Source organism: Diachasma alloeum, unplaced genomic scaffold, assembly GCF_001412515.2.
Source record: "Diachasma alloeum isolate Michigan unplaced genomic scaffold, Dall2.0 Dall_scaffold_01013, whole genome shotgun sequence".
NCBI classification, from domain to species: domain Eukaryota; kingdom Metazoa; phylum Arthropoda; class Insecta; order Hymenoptera; family Braconidae; genus Diachasma; species Diachasma alloeum.
This window is the reverse complement of record NW_021681125.1, coordinates 113938-128981: the sequence shown is the minus strand read 5'-3', so window position 1 is coordinate 128981 and position 15044 is coordinate 113938. Positions and strand designations below refer to the sequence as shown.

At 37.5% G+C, this 15044-nt stretch overlaps 1 protein-coding gene across 1 annotated transcript; it reads right to left on the bottom strand.

Moving 5' to 3' along the window:
- Positions 1–13810: 13810 nt before the first annotated feature.
- On the bottom strand, positions 13811–14746 carry LOC107045593. The gene is made up of 2 exons (XM_015267909.1): positions 14258–14746; positions 13811–14161 (listed from the first exon to the last, which is right to left on the bottom strand). Exons 1-2 carry the CDS (start codon positions 14744–14746, stop codon positions 13811–13813), a joined length of 840 nt encoding a protein of 279 aa, XP_015123395.1.
- Positions 14747–15044: the final 298 nt, after the last annotated feature.

The window sequence follows — 15044 nt, the reverse complement described above, 5'->3', positions numbered from 1 at the left end:
CATCACATGAACAAACAAGAAGTCATTTTTTTCAAAAGTCAGAGTGCTGACACAGATTGTCCAATTCTTGAAACAGAAACCTAGAATCATCACATGAACAAACAAGAAGTCATTTTTCTCAAAAGTCAGAGTGCTGACACAGATTTTGAGCGAAGAACTGGCAAAAAAAAATTCTCGCGAAGTTCGTATGAAAAGGTACGAAAATTCCGATCGATTGAGATAGAAGATATCGAGACGATCATTTCAAGGAAAAATTGAAATCGGTCAAGTAGCTTTTGAGATATTTCAACAACTAGCTGTGTGGCCCGGCTTCGCCCGGGCAGAATATGAGAGAATTGAATACCAAGATTTTTGAGAATTGCAGTAATTAAAATAAAACATCTCAATGTTTTCGACTTTTCTCGAACACCCAAGAATTTCTTTGGGAAACGCTCAAATTTTCTTGACTTCTCGGATATTCTACATAGGAAAGTCAAAAACATTGAGGTGTTTTCTTTCAATTTTACAGAAACTCCCTAAATTCCCTCCAAAATTCTAGAGAGTCCTTGAATTCCATCAAAAGTTCTAGAAACTCCCTGATTTCGCACTAAATTTCTGGAAGCTCCTTACATTTTATCGAATTGCGATGAATTTTCTAGAAGCTTCCTCAATACTTTCGCATTCCTTAGGAATTCCTTGCATTCTCTCGAAATTTCTATAAACTTCTCGATTACCTCGGAATTTCTACAAACTCCTTGAATTCCGTCGAAATTTCTAGAATCTAAGTTCCAAAATTCTCCTGAAATTTCTAAAAGCACTTTGCATTCCTATCAGTTTTATAGAAACTCCCTAAATTCCTTCGAAATTTTTCGAAATCCTTTGGATTCTATCGAAATTTCTAGAAACCCTTTGGATTCTCTCGAAATTTCTAGAATCTTTTTGCATTCCCTTGAATTTTATAGAAACTCCCTGAATTCTCTCGAAATTTCTAGAAGCTTCTTGCATTTCCTTGAATTTTATAGAAACTCCCTGAATTTCCTCGAAATTTATAGAAATTCCTTGAATTTTCTGGAAATTTTTATAAACTTCCTAAATTCTCTTGCATTTTCTAGAAACTCCTCGTATTCCCTTGAATTTTCTAAGAACTTCTTGAATTTTCACAACTTTCAAGAAAAGCCGCAAATATTCTGGAATTTTCTGTAAAACTAAAGGATTTTCTCGAATTTCCTGTAAAATCTGAGAATATTCTCAAATTCTGCAGGAAACCCGAAAATACAGTTAGTGCAAAAAGTATTGGGAAAATGAGGATCATTACAAAGAAATACAATTTTCAAGGCGTTTTGAAAATTATATTTCAAAAATAAAAATACTTACAGATGGCTTGCGCTCTGAACTCATTATTTATGTAAGTTTATTTGAAAAATAAAAAAAAGAATTAGCAGCAGAAAATTGAAAACGACCCGAAGCCGCTTAATTGCCAACAAAAAGTATCGGGACACACGCTCAATTTTTCACTGTCGAAAAGCAAATTCAATGTTAATATTTTGTGGGAGCACCATTAGCACTGATAATGGCCTGCAGTCGTCGTGGCATAGATTCGACTAAATTACACGCGTAAGAAGAGCGAATCTTCGACCATTCTTCAAGGAGAGCACTTTTTAATTCGTTTTCATTAGAAATGTGTTTTTTACGAATTTCTTTCTCGAGATAATCCTATACGTGTTCGATAGGGTTGATGTCGGGTGACTGTGGTGGTGTTTTGAGACATTTGGGAGTATTGTAGAGTATCCACATCCTGGTGTTCCGCGCAGTATGTTTCGGATCATTGTCCTGCATGAAAATCCACTTGTCATTAAAACCCATTGCAGAAGCGCTAGCCGAAAGATTTTCCTTGAGAATTTCGATATACACCTTGTAATCCATGGTACCATCAATAAACGCCAAATTCCCAACTCCCCGAGCACTCATGCAGCCCGAAACCAGCACTGAGCCTCCACCGTGTTTAACTGTCGGAATTACGTTTTCTTTTTTGACATTCAGTATATGGTTTTCTCCACACTGTACATCGCCCGCCTGACTTAAAAATTGTATATTTGGACTCATCACTCAATATCACACGCTTCCAAAAATCTACAAGCTCGTTTTTGTATTTTTTCGCGAATTCCAGACGCGTTTTCCGGGTCTGCTCACTCACGCAGTATTTCCTCCGCGCTAATCTACCGTGGTACCCCAACGTACGTAATACGTTTCGAAATGTACTACAAGATACGTTGACTCCACTGACATTACTGATTTCTTGTAATACTTTAGGAGCACTGATTTTTGGATCTTGTCTAACTAAATTCACTATTTTTCTGCGCACGCGATCAGTGACTTCGGTCGGTCAGCTAGTTCTGGGTTGGTTTTTCAACGTTCCCGTTGAATAAAAGCTGTTAATTGCATTATAAACTATTGAACGAGATCTAGCAACTAATGTCACTGAGTGATTTTCCCTGTTTGTGTAGATTAATAATTAGTTTTCTCTCAATTTCACTCGTTTCTTTGTTTTACGGCTCATTTTCGTTTTTCGGATGTGAATACTACGATTTCTCTGACACGACTGATTCAAGACGAAGTATTTTGAAATAAACAAGGCTCAGAATGCTTGTTTACGAAAAAGCCCGCGACATTGAAACTATTGATTTCTTCGAAATTCGTAGTGTCCCGATACTTTTTGTGGACAAGTTAGCGGCTTCGGGTTGTTTTCAATTTTCTGCTGCTAATTTTTTCTTTTATTTTTCAAATAAACTTGCATAAATAATAAGTTTAGGGTGCAAGCTCTCTGTAAGTATTTGTATTTCTGAAATATAATTTCCAAAACGCCTTGAAAGTCGCATTTCTTTGTAATAACCCTCATTTTCCCAATACTTTTTGCACTAACTGTATTTTCCAATACTTCCGAATATTCTAGATTTCTCCATAAATTTCCAGAATTTTCTAGAAGTTTCTACGTTGCATACTGAAATATGCAACGCAGCGCAATAAATTATAGCTTATGTCCTAATGGGGACCCTAAACTAATTAACATTGAAAATGCCATTGAAATCCATTCGATGGTTTTTGCGTGAATAACGCACAAAGAATCGCCAACAGATTTATTATATATAAGATAAGAAGATAACATCTATTTTCCCTATGCCAATATATTTAGAGTAATTAATTGAAGGATTCGTAGAATAATTCACTTTCTTCTTTTTTTAACCGCGGACTACTTTTTTTTTTCAGGTATATCTTGGTGTTCGAGATTTTTCTTGTGTTTATTTGATTGAAATCCATAAAAAAAATTCCAATAACCCAACTGAAGTTGTTTTTGGGATGCAGGTTTATGTCATTTTGGTGTTGTTTAGGTTAATGTTTCTTTTAGATAAATACAGTTGTGTGGGAATCGTGGAAAAGAAATCTCAACAATGTGGAGTGGAGGAATCGTGAGCCTTCACTTTGCCAGTCGTGGATCGACGGAGTTTATTCTCGACGTCTTCTCTATACCCTGTACGTAAACTCAAGATTCAACAGTCTTTGCTCTGCTAGGCGTGCACCGATTGTGTTCATCGTTGAAAAACTGGAGAATTTTTCTCGAATGTTCTAGAAAAATCAGTGAATTTTCTCGAATTTTCTATGAAACTGGGGAATTTCTTCTAATTTTCTCGAAAACCTGAGAATATTCTCAGAAACTTGAGAATGTTCTGGATTTTTTCAGAAAATTCCAGAATTTTCTGGAAAGTTCTAGAATTTTCTAGAAGTTTTTACGTTGCATACTGAACTATGCAATGCAGTGCAATAAATTTTAATCGTGAGTTTTCACTCTGTCGATCGTGAATCGACGGTATTTATTTTCGACGTCCCCTCCACACCCCCACGCGAACCCAAGGTGAAACCCCAATACTTTAGAGTGAGAGGTTCGAGAGCCTTTGCTCTTCCAGGTGTGCGCCGACTATGCTCATTGTTATAGAACTGGAAAATTTTCTCGAATATTTTAGAAAAATCGGTGAATCTTCTCGAATTTTCTATAAATTTTCTCGAAAATTTGAAATTTTTTCAGAAAACTCGAGAATATCCTAGATTTCTCTAGAAAGTTCTAGAATTTTCCAGAAAGTTCTAGAATTTTAGGGTGGGAGGATCGAGAGATTTTGCTCTGCCAGGTGTGCGTCGACTATGCTCATCGTTATAAAACTGGAAAATTTTTTCGAATATTCTAGAAAATTCTAGAAAAACCTGTGAATTTTATCGAAAATTCGAAAAAAATTTCCTCGAGAATATCCTAGATTTCTATAGAAAGTTCTAGAATTTTAGAGTGGGAGGTTCGAGAGCTTTTGCTTTGCCAGGTGTGCGTCGACTACACTCATCGTTTTAAAATTGGAAATTTTTTTCGAATATTCTAGAAAATTCCAGAAAAATCTGAGAATTCTCTCCAAAATTCGAAAAAAAATTCAAAAACTCGAGAATGTCCTAGATTACTCTAGAAAGTTCCGGACTTCTCCAGAAAGTTCCGAAAAGTTCTAGAATTTTCTAGAAGTTTCCACGTTGCATACTGAACTATGCAACGCAGCGCAATAAATTATAGCCTAAAGCCATCTGGGGACCTTAAGCTATTCAACAGTGAAAACCCCATCAAAATTCATTCAATGGTTTTAGCGTGAATCGCGAACAAAGAATCGGCAACAGATTTATTATATTTATAAGATAAGATAACGATTTACATACAAGCTGGAATATCTGCTAAACTCATTGTGATATTTGTAATTTATAACGACTGCAGAGTTTCTAACTCCCGAGACTTGCCCTCACTTGCCCCGCTGACGTATATAAGTGTACACGTGGTATAAAGAGAGCTCTCTGGAAATAAACGTATAATTATTGTTGCGTATCCCCCTTCGAATCAGAATGCAATTGTTTATCATCTGAAGGATGTCACTAAACTCCCTTGGTTACGTCTGTCTTTTGGGATCACTTGTTTCGACGATTCTCCCTGCAGCTCTGGTATAAGACACATCGTGTTGCCTTCTGTGTACACAATAAACCGTTCCATCTATTTAATTAATCCCTGTGTCCTTCATTATACATCGTTGAGCATAACATTATTAATAAAACCTTCATAGCTATTAAAACTGCCCTCTCACTCATCCAATAAACATTACAGTGGCGACGAAGTAAACAGTAAAAAGGTCGGTTAATAATAAAAGTTAGTAAATCAGAGATAAACGGTAGGCGTCGTTAAAATCAGTAAGGTGATTCAAAACGTCGGTGCCACAGACAAAATTAGACGCACTCCAAGCACAGTATCAGGCGTTGAGTGATAAATTTAAATCCATGGAAGCAACGGCTAATCTTGCCGTTAAAACTAAGGATGAGGAAATTTCAGAATTAAAGCAACAATTAACTCAAATGCAAGACGAGTCTAAAAATGCTGAATTAAGTAGTACACAAGTGGTTTCATCTATTGGTACATTGGAACCGTACGAGAGGAAAACAGACTGGAGTCAGTGGTTACACCAGTGGTTTCACCAGTATGTGGAGGGTAACTTGGTTCACGCTAGCAGGAGACAACAGCTATTTCTCAGCCTGTTGAGTAATGAGGGGAACAGTCTTCTGTGTAATTTGTGTGCGCCCGAGGAACCTAAAGACAAAAATTCCAAAGTGTTGATCCAGTTGATGACTAATCATTTAAAGCCTAAACCCAATGTGATGGCAGAAAGGTTTAAATTTACCAACTGTGTTCAAAAAGACAATGAATCAGTTAGGGATTATCTAGCTCAGTTGAAAATATTCTCAATGTTTTGTGAGTACGGTACAGCATAAAACGAGATAATTCGTGATAAACTCGTGTGTGGACTTAAAAGTGTTCGAACAAAGCGAAGATTACTCGCTGAGAAGAACTTAACCTATGAAAAGGCTATTGACATTGCGTTGAGTGATGAGGCAGCAGCCAAGGACACAGGTGAAATTGATGTATCAAAACATACAGACAATATGAACTACATGAAGAATCAACAGTTTCGCAAGAATGAGAAATCAGTGGGCAGTAACAACAAGTGTTTGTCCTGTGGTAATAAAGACCACAGTCATTCTGAGTGCAAATATAGAGTGTATTATTGTAACTGTTGTAAGAAAAAAGGTCATTTGTCAAGTAGTTGCAGTTACAATGAGAACGGTAATTCAAAATGTATTCAGAATGATGGAGCCATTGATGGTAGGAAGAAGACAAATAATAAGAATGAAAATATTAGGAAATTCAAGAGTACAAATCAAAATAATGTCGATGAAATAATTGATTTAAATGGCGAAATTTAATAACGTGTTAAATATCGATAAATACAAAGATTCAGGCGATGTAAAAGATAATGTTGTAGGTAATTCTGATTCAGTGAAAATCGTATTGAGTAATAAAGGCAAAATAATGAGTTTTGAGATCGATACGGGATCTCCAGTATCAACAATACCTGAGAGAGGATTTAAGAAAAATGAAGCATTCTCTAACTTGCAGTTGATTCACACTCATCGTAAATTTCGCTCGTATTCAGGTACCTCCAATAATTCCTTTGGGTATGTTGGAAGTCAAAGTGAAATTCAAGGATGAAAGTTTAGATCTTGAGCTATTTGTTATTAAAGCAACAGGTGGGCCCATGAAGGACTCGCACAACTCTTGGCTGAAAATTCTGCGCAAAGCCAAACAGAGCTTCCAGTACAACTCGGAGTAACTCAACAATGCATTTCTCATCGCCTACATCAACTTGGCAAAATTCAAAAGGAGGGTAGAGGGGTCCCTCATGATCTGAGCCCCGAAAATTAGGTGCGACGACTGGAGACGGCGCTATCTCTGTTCACTCGATTTAAGAGAAAAGATTTCTTATACAAAATCATTACGGGTGATGAAAAGTGGGTGTTATACGACAAACCTAAACGCAAAAAATCGTGGGTGAATCCCGGCGAACCATCGACGTCAACTCCGAAACCCAATGTCTATGCGAGAAAAGTGATGCTGAGTATCTGGTGGAATATGAATGGTGTGATATACAGGTTGTCCCATTTGAAACAATGCACCCAAATATCTTCTAAGGGGGGCAAGTGACAGGAAATTTTCAGGAGGATAAGTTGTAAGGTTCCGAGGAGGACATTTGATGCATGCATTTTTTTGAGCTTTCAGAATCATACTTGCAAGCTGCAAGCATAAGGAGCTTTTTTTAAAATGGCAATAGCATTTTTTACCCCAATGGACTTGTTCTCCTTGATGAGTTGTTTTCAAATGCCTCATCATTCATGTGAACTCCTTTACTTTTACTCGGAGAATGTGACGAAAATGAGTTCTGTTATCAAACTAAAGATTCAGACTTTTTTAGCATGAATTATATGAATTTAGCGTGAATTCATGTGAATCATAGCGAGAATGGCAACAGCTCGTGGATCATCAGGATTAATACCTTGTTGTTGTGGTTGTTGTCGTCGAAAAGTTCGTCCTCTCCTACAATTCCTTTCAATGTTCCGAATTACTGCATCTGTGGGATGACGTCGGCGATTAGGGTACCGTTCTCGATATGTCTGGGCAGCGGCTCGATAGACTCCGCGGCACTCTCCTAATACGAGTAAAATATCGACAATTTCACTCGCTGAATACATCGTGGTGTGTTCAATGAAATTACAGGGGATACTAACTCGATTCTGGTTGAATTGAAACTGTTTCGAATAGCAGAATCCTCGAGGTAATGGGGAATTCATTGTTATTGTTTACATTCCATAACTATGGTTGGTAAATGGATTAGCAGAACAATTATCTACGCCAAGACGCGTCAAGGGTCTGTGAATCTTCAGTTTGATAACAGAACTCTTTTTCGTCGCATTCTCCGAGTAAAATCGAAGGAGTTCACATGAATGATGAGGTATTTGAAAACTACTTATCAAGGAGAACAAGTTTCATTAGGGTAAAAAATGCGATTGCCATTTAAGAAAAAGGTCCTTGTGCTTGCAGCTTGCAGGTATGATCGAGAAAGCTCAAAAAAATGCATGCATCAAATGTCCTCCTCGGTACTCTACAACTTATTCTCTTGAAAATTTCCTGTCACTTGCCCCCCTTAGAAGATATTTGGGTACATTGTTTCAAATGGGACACCCTGTATTACGAGCTACTTAAACCTGGTCAACTGTTACTGCGAAGGTTTATCAACAACAGCTTATTCATTTGAATGATGCATTGGAGCAAAAGAGGCTATGTACTGGCAGCGGAAGTAGACAAGTGATTCTCCAACATGACAACGCTCGACCGCATGTCGCCAAAGCGACTAAGGATATTATCTGTGAATTGGGATGGAAGGTTTCACCTCACGCGGCTTACTCGCCTGATCTCGCTCCATCCGACTACCACCTATTTCGATTTCTTCAACACCACCTAGCTGATGAGCACTTCAAAACAATCGACGAGGTCCGAAAAAGCATCGATGAATTTATTGAGTCAAAACCGCCAAGTTTCTTTCGCGAAGGAATTCGTCAGTTGCCAGTGAGGTGGAGTAAAGTCATCGAAAATAATGGGGAATATTTCGACCGTTGAATGTCTTCGTGTTTTTTTATAATAAACTCTGATTTTCATGAAAATGTTATGTCAAGGATGAGTGTTTAACTTCAAAATAATTCAAGAGGCATTAAAGTATTAAATTTAAACTTGACATAATCTAAATTCCTGAATATCGATCAAGATAATTGAAGGAATTCAATTCTTCTAAATAATGAAAAATACTTCAAAACTTTCGAACTAGTAGATTAAAATTAATATTTAAATTGAACTCGCGATACAAAAATCATTTACCCGTTTTGTCTGGAACTCAAGAACAATTAATTTGAGGGAGGAGACAAGGTCTTGAAATAAAAATCAGGCCCGATCGCTTGCTTCGCTCGCTCCCTCGTTGGGGTGCGACCGATAGAGATTGGTGGAATTGGGTGTGACCCATTATGGGTCGAACCAATAACTTCCCGACCGATTCGTCTTTTTCTGTTCATTAAAAAAACAAACAGGGGGCCGAGCCTATCCGATAGACGGCATGTGACCGTTACTTTACGCGTTATTAGTCTTGACATTCCTTCATTTCTCCCAATTCCATTGTTAGTATGCTTCCGAATGGATCCGTTGCAATTCGATTTAAAAAAACTTCGATTGCAAGAGGAAAACACACCATTCTCATGATAACCTTCCTTTGAAGTGGAAAGGTGTGAAAATGAGGTTTTTACATTTGTTGATTTTTCTTTCTTTATTCTATTACATCAATTTTCAGTGTTTTCATTTTTTAGAATTTCATGAATTTCAAATGAAAAAGAAATTGCAAAAATTGGTCTACATTGTTGGTCGCTCGCTTCGCTCGCTCCCATTGCTTTTCAACTTGAGTGGGTTAATTATAAAGTTGAAAAATTTTCAACTCCAAAATTTTTAAACTTTAAAGTTGACCCACTCCAAACTTTTCGAACTTCAATACCAAACTCACTTCAAAATTCGTCAACTTCAAATTTGACCCATTTCAAAATTTTCTCAACTGCAAAGTTGACCCACTGCAAAATTTTCCAACTTTTTTCCCCAACTCTTCCTTTTTTTCAAATCGCAAAATTCTTAAGTTTTTTTATGAAACTAAAAAAGTTGACCCACTTCAAAATTTCGCAACTTCGAAGTTAACCCACTCTAAAATTTTCCAACTTGTCCTTTTTTTAATTGCAAAATTCTTAAGTTTTTTTTGAAAAACTCAACAACCACTGAGGCGATTTCACTCTAAATCCAATGAGAATCAAGTTATTTGGAGACGCATCGATTACACAAAATTAATTCAAATCCCATCATTATCTTAGGTAAAATGGTCGAATTTCTATGAAATTAACAATTTTCGGTATTTTTTACAAGTTTTATGTAGATAAATAAAAAACCGCTAAGTCAATTGTTTTTATAAACTAATCAGTTCTAAGTTGCATGAACACGCATCGTGTGAAGGAAGAAAAAAATCAATCGCTTCATTCGTTCAGAAGATATCGTTGGATAAAATTTTGGTTGCATACGTACACATACACACACACACACACACACACACGCGCACACACACACACACACACACACACACACACATACAGACATGTCTTCAAAAATGTATCAGGATGATTCCAAAGGTCGAGAAATGTGGAGAAATCATCCAAATTCTACATTTGATTTTCGGGGTCATTCTAATAACTTCCTCCCTTCTGGTCAGAAAGTTAAAAAAAAAGAAACTAGTGGATTGGGCTGTTGGTCGCTCGCTGCGCTCGCTCCCATTACGGGTGAGTTGGTAGCGAATGTATTCATGTGGGTCTGACCCGTCGGACGAGTCACACCAACAACTTCCCGATATTATTATTCCTTCCATTTTGACGAAAAGAATCCTTTTCAACTCTCAATACTCTGTTTATTTGTTCATGAGAAACCCTTGTTTTTAATTACATGATATTCATAACTATACTCACATCATTACATTGCCAGGGAGGAAAGCATCAATTTCCGCACTGCTGGTAAAGTCATACTCAAGCGACATTTTGGTAAACACAGTTCTCACTTCATAATTTTATCAAAGCACACGCCGGTTCGACACAGTCGGTGTACATGCCGGAAGTAGACGCAAAAACTTGGTCAATCAAAAGATGTCGCGTTCATGAGAAATGTGTCGCATTTTCATGAGACGAAGTACACCACTGATCTCAGCATTTGTTTTCATATAATATTTCTCTTAACTCGAAATACGATAAGATTTCTAGTATTGAGAGTTAATATTAACATCGGAGTGATATAAATAATGAGAAATTTGTAAAAACAACACATTTTCTTAGCAACTAACTTTAGATGAGTTAGTGACCAATCAGTAGAGGCGCCAGTCGATAACGATGTATTCCAATTGGAATTTTTTTATTTCCCATTTATTGATAGAAAAACGGCAATTTTTGGAAGAAATCGAAGAGAAGTATGAAATTTTCTTCATTATAATCGTTCTATATGTGATTTTCATGAGATTAAGAAAATGTTCGTTGCTTTTTTGTCAGTTGGAAATTTTCTTTCCGGGAAAACTCAAAAACCACTAAACAGATATCAGCCAAAATCTAATCCGCTCTAAGTTGAATGAAAACCTATCGATTGAAAAAAAAAAAAGTCAAATCGGACAATTCATTCACGAGAAATCGTTAACCAAAATTTTGACGACGTACATACCTAGTAACACACACACACACACAGGCAGACATTTTGTTTGAAATTGTCTAGGAACATCGAAAAGACCTTGAAACATGGAGATTTGATGAAAAATCGATTTTTAATTTTCGGGGCCATTACAATAACTTCCCTGCCGGGAAGTTAATTTGAATTTAATTAAACTGATTCTTACGAATCAATATTTTCGAATAAACTTCAACTTTAAAAGAAATACAAGTAAAATAAGTAACTTACAGAGATTGACTCTTTGGTCCTTGATAATCCTTATTGTATAATGGTTACCGCCAAATAGTGATTACACAATTTAATAATTCACACTGAACTGTCTCGATATAACACAAACTGACCCGACAACTATCTTTACAGTTTTAAATACAACAATCTTGAGAGATTTAAAGAAAATATCAAAGTCACTAAGAGACTGTAAAAAGAATCACGAAAGGTTCTTGATAAAAATCGCCCAAAGGGTCGATTGAAAAGGCCACTTTTGGAACTGACCAGGGAACACTGAAGAAAAACCCGGAGTGCAAGTGGTTTTATCAACCGCACTAAGGGTGTGACCTCAGGCACTTCTGGAGGGAAAACTTGGGGCCAATGGTGCACGACCTTGGTCCAGAATTTCCCTCTCCAGGCTCATCAGTCCCAGTGTTTCAAGGTTACTTCACCCCTTCCATATTGGGTTACTCAAAATTTTGTTGGGGTGCGGGCGGATTTTTCCACCCCCAACTAACCAATAAGAATTGTTCAAGGAGTCCCAATTTCTCCCTCCACAATCTCGGATTTAATTAACTTAATTAATTAAATTTAAACATTAACTTTTAAGAATAGTTATCAATAAACATTTCTCATTATTAATAATCTAATTTTGTTCGTCGTCTCTTTTGTTAATAGAATATTGATTCAAATGTTTGAACTATTTAAATCTATTAATTTTAATGTTATTATTTTGATCATTCAAGACTCTGTAAATTGATAATCTGAAAAGATCAAATACTTCAATTCCATTCAATTGATATTATTTAATTATGTGCAATTAACCGAATTGATAATTCAAATGTGATTTAATATTTAATTCAGTTCAAATAATACTATTTTGATAATTTGAAATTCTCCGAATTGAGAATTGCGAAATGATTTTCAATTCGATTAATTGTCATTTTTATGAATAAAATGTTTTCATGAAAAATGATTTAAATATTGAAAATATTATTTCGGATTTATTTATCAGTTGAAATTCCAGACGAGGATACACACAAGTGTCCCTTGACCGTTGGCATCTCCTGTTTACCTCCCTTATCCGCCGGGTGGATGCATAGGGTGTAGGCGAAAAGTCCCATGTGCAACGGAAAATTCTGAGGACTTTGGGAGGTCGGTAACAGACCTTCGACCTTTAGTCGGCTACATGCAGTCGCCTGCAAGTTGTAAAATACAACACATATTGGCAGAGATAAACACTTGAAGAGTGTTTGGTGGCTTATCGTTTGATACTTTATTTTTTCGTTTCATGATTTTTCCCGGAAATTTACTTGACAATTTCCTCAATTCTGATTTTGACCAATCAGAGTGCAGTATTCGGAGTCACGTGACGCGTTTCACACTGATAATTTCCCTGTAGCCTGTCAATAGTTTTCTACGAATTTGACAGATATTCCTCACATTTTGGTGAGATGTGTCCTGTAACCCCGAACACTGCACCCTGATCGGCCAAAATCAGGATTGAAGAAATTGTCCTCCGAATACCCCTCGACCTTCAAAATTCATTGGATATTTTCCTCAAGTTTTCCTGCAAATATCAACGGTCGGGATCAGCTTCGCAGTAAAATCCCTCGCGCTACGCGCTCGGGATATATATATACCTGTGACAGTAGTATATATATATATACATGTAATAATAAGAATAATAATGATAATAATAATAATAAAATGTTATAGTTATAAAACTGAAAAATCAGTTATTTGAAATAATAATTCTTTTCAGTAAAATATAATGATAGTTTTTAATAATATTTGCCGTTAGAAGGACGGTGGCGATATACAGTAATATATATGTATATACCTGTAATAATAAGAATAATAATGATAATAATAATAATAAAATGTTATAGTTATAAAACTGAAAAATCAACTATTTGAAATAATAATAATTCTTTTCAGTAAAATATAATGATAGTTTTTTTTTCGCGCTACGCGCTCGGGATTTTAATCTGCAAAACTGATCCCTCTCGTTGCTATGCAACAAAACATTCGGGAAATATCCGATCATTTTGAAGGTCTTGAGGTATTGTAGCTGAAAATTGTGTACCAAAGATAATTTATTTTGTGCAGCTGCACTTTTGAACCATGGGAAAATAACTATCTGAGTCCGTGAGAAAAATACTTAAAAGAGAGAAACCATCTGGTAATTTCTGGTTGTTTTTAAAATGAGATGAAAAATTGAATAAAATGTATTTTTCGCCGGACGTCACAAAAAAGCACCTTATTAATTTGTACACCTAATGCTTCGCGAGGGAGGTCTCAGCTATTTGCTCTTCCACATTACATTAGTTTTATGGACATCTCCGTGTCCTACTAAGATGTTCGGTGTGACAGGAGGTTCCACTAGCTTCTTCGTCTATTCTGCAGCCCTGCGCGTTCTTCACTTCTGAGCTCCTTCATGAGTTCAGCCGCGAAGTTACTCGTTGCCTGCGTCGACACCATAACCTCCAACAAATTCCCAGGTAATAACTTCCTTCCCAGGTCAGACTCGCAAGTAATCCGGATCTCGCTGAAGCGGGGGCAGGTAAAAAATACGTGGTCCGCGTTTTTGTCCACTTCTATGTGGGTAGGATACCTCGAGAAATCCTCATATTTGAATTTATGAAGATATTCCCGGAAGGACCCATGCCCTGAAACCATCTGGGTCAGGTAGTAGTTGACCTCTCCGTGTTGTCGGTTCAGGCAGACATCTACCTGCGGAATCAGCCGATGAGTCCATCTCTCCTTGGTCGAGGCGTCGCTCTGCAACTGCCATCAGCGTATGCTATTGCGCCTCTCTTGTGTCCTCACTTCTACTGAGCTTAGTTTGGTCGATCGTTTCTGCCGGTAAGTGGATCTTCGTTCAACAGCGAGTACTTCAATGGGCAGCATCGCGGTGATGACACACGCTGCGTCTTCGGACACGGTACGGTATGCGCTGGCAACTCTGGGGACGCTCAGCCGATAGACTGATGCTACTTTCCACCGTGATTCCTGCATCAACAGCGTGTCGGCCCATATGGCAATGCCATAAGTAATCACCGATCTGATGACCGATGACGGTAGGGCTCTTCTCCTCTGCTTTGGTCCTCCCACATTAAGCATGAGTCGGGATACGGCAGTTCTAACTCCAGACGCCTTGGAACTCGCGTGCTCTGCCGGCTGCTTGAAGCTCGATCGGGTATCGATTATCACTCCCAAGTACCGAATGAACGACTGTGATGTGAGCTCGTACTCACCGACATGCAGCTTGATCGTCTCCACCTGTTTTTTGCTTGTAATAAGCACAGCTTCTGTCATGTGTTCCGCTAGTTTCAAGCCAACCAAATCCATCCACCCATATATATTTTGGAAGGTTATGTTGAAGATAAGGTTGACCTCCTCCAAATATTTCGCTACGATGACTACGGCTGCATCATCTGCGAATGGCTCGAGTCTTGTCTCTCCTGACAGTTCCAGCTTCAGTAGTCCGTCCTACATGATGTTCCACAGGGAAGGGCCCAGTACAGAGCTCTGAGGTACTCCCCCGGTAACTGTATTTTCTGGGGCCCGTCTCGGTCATACATGAAGATCCTGTCGGTGAAGTAGCTTTCTACCA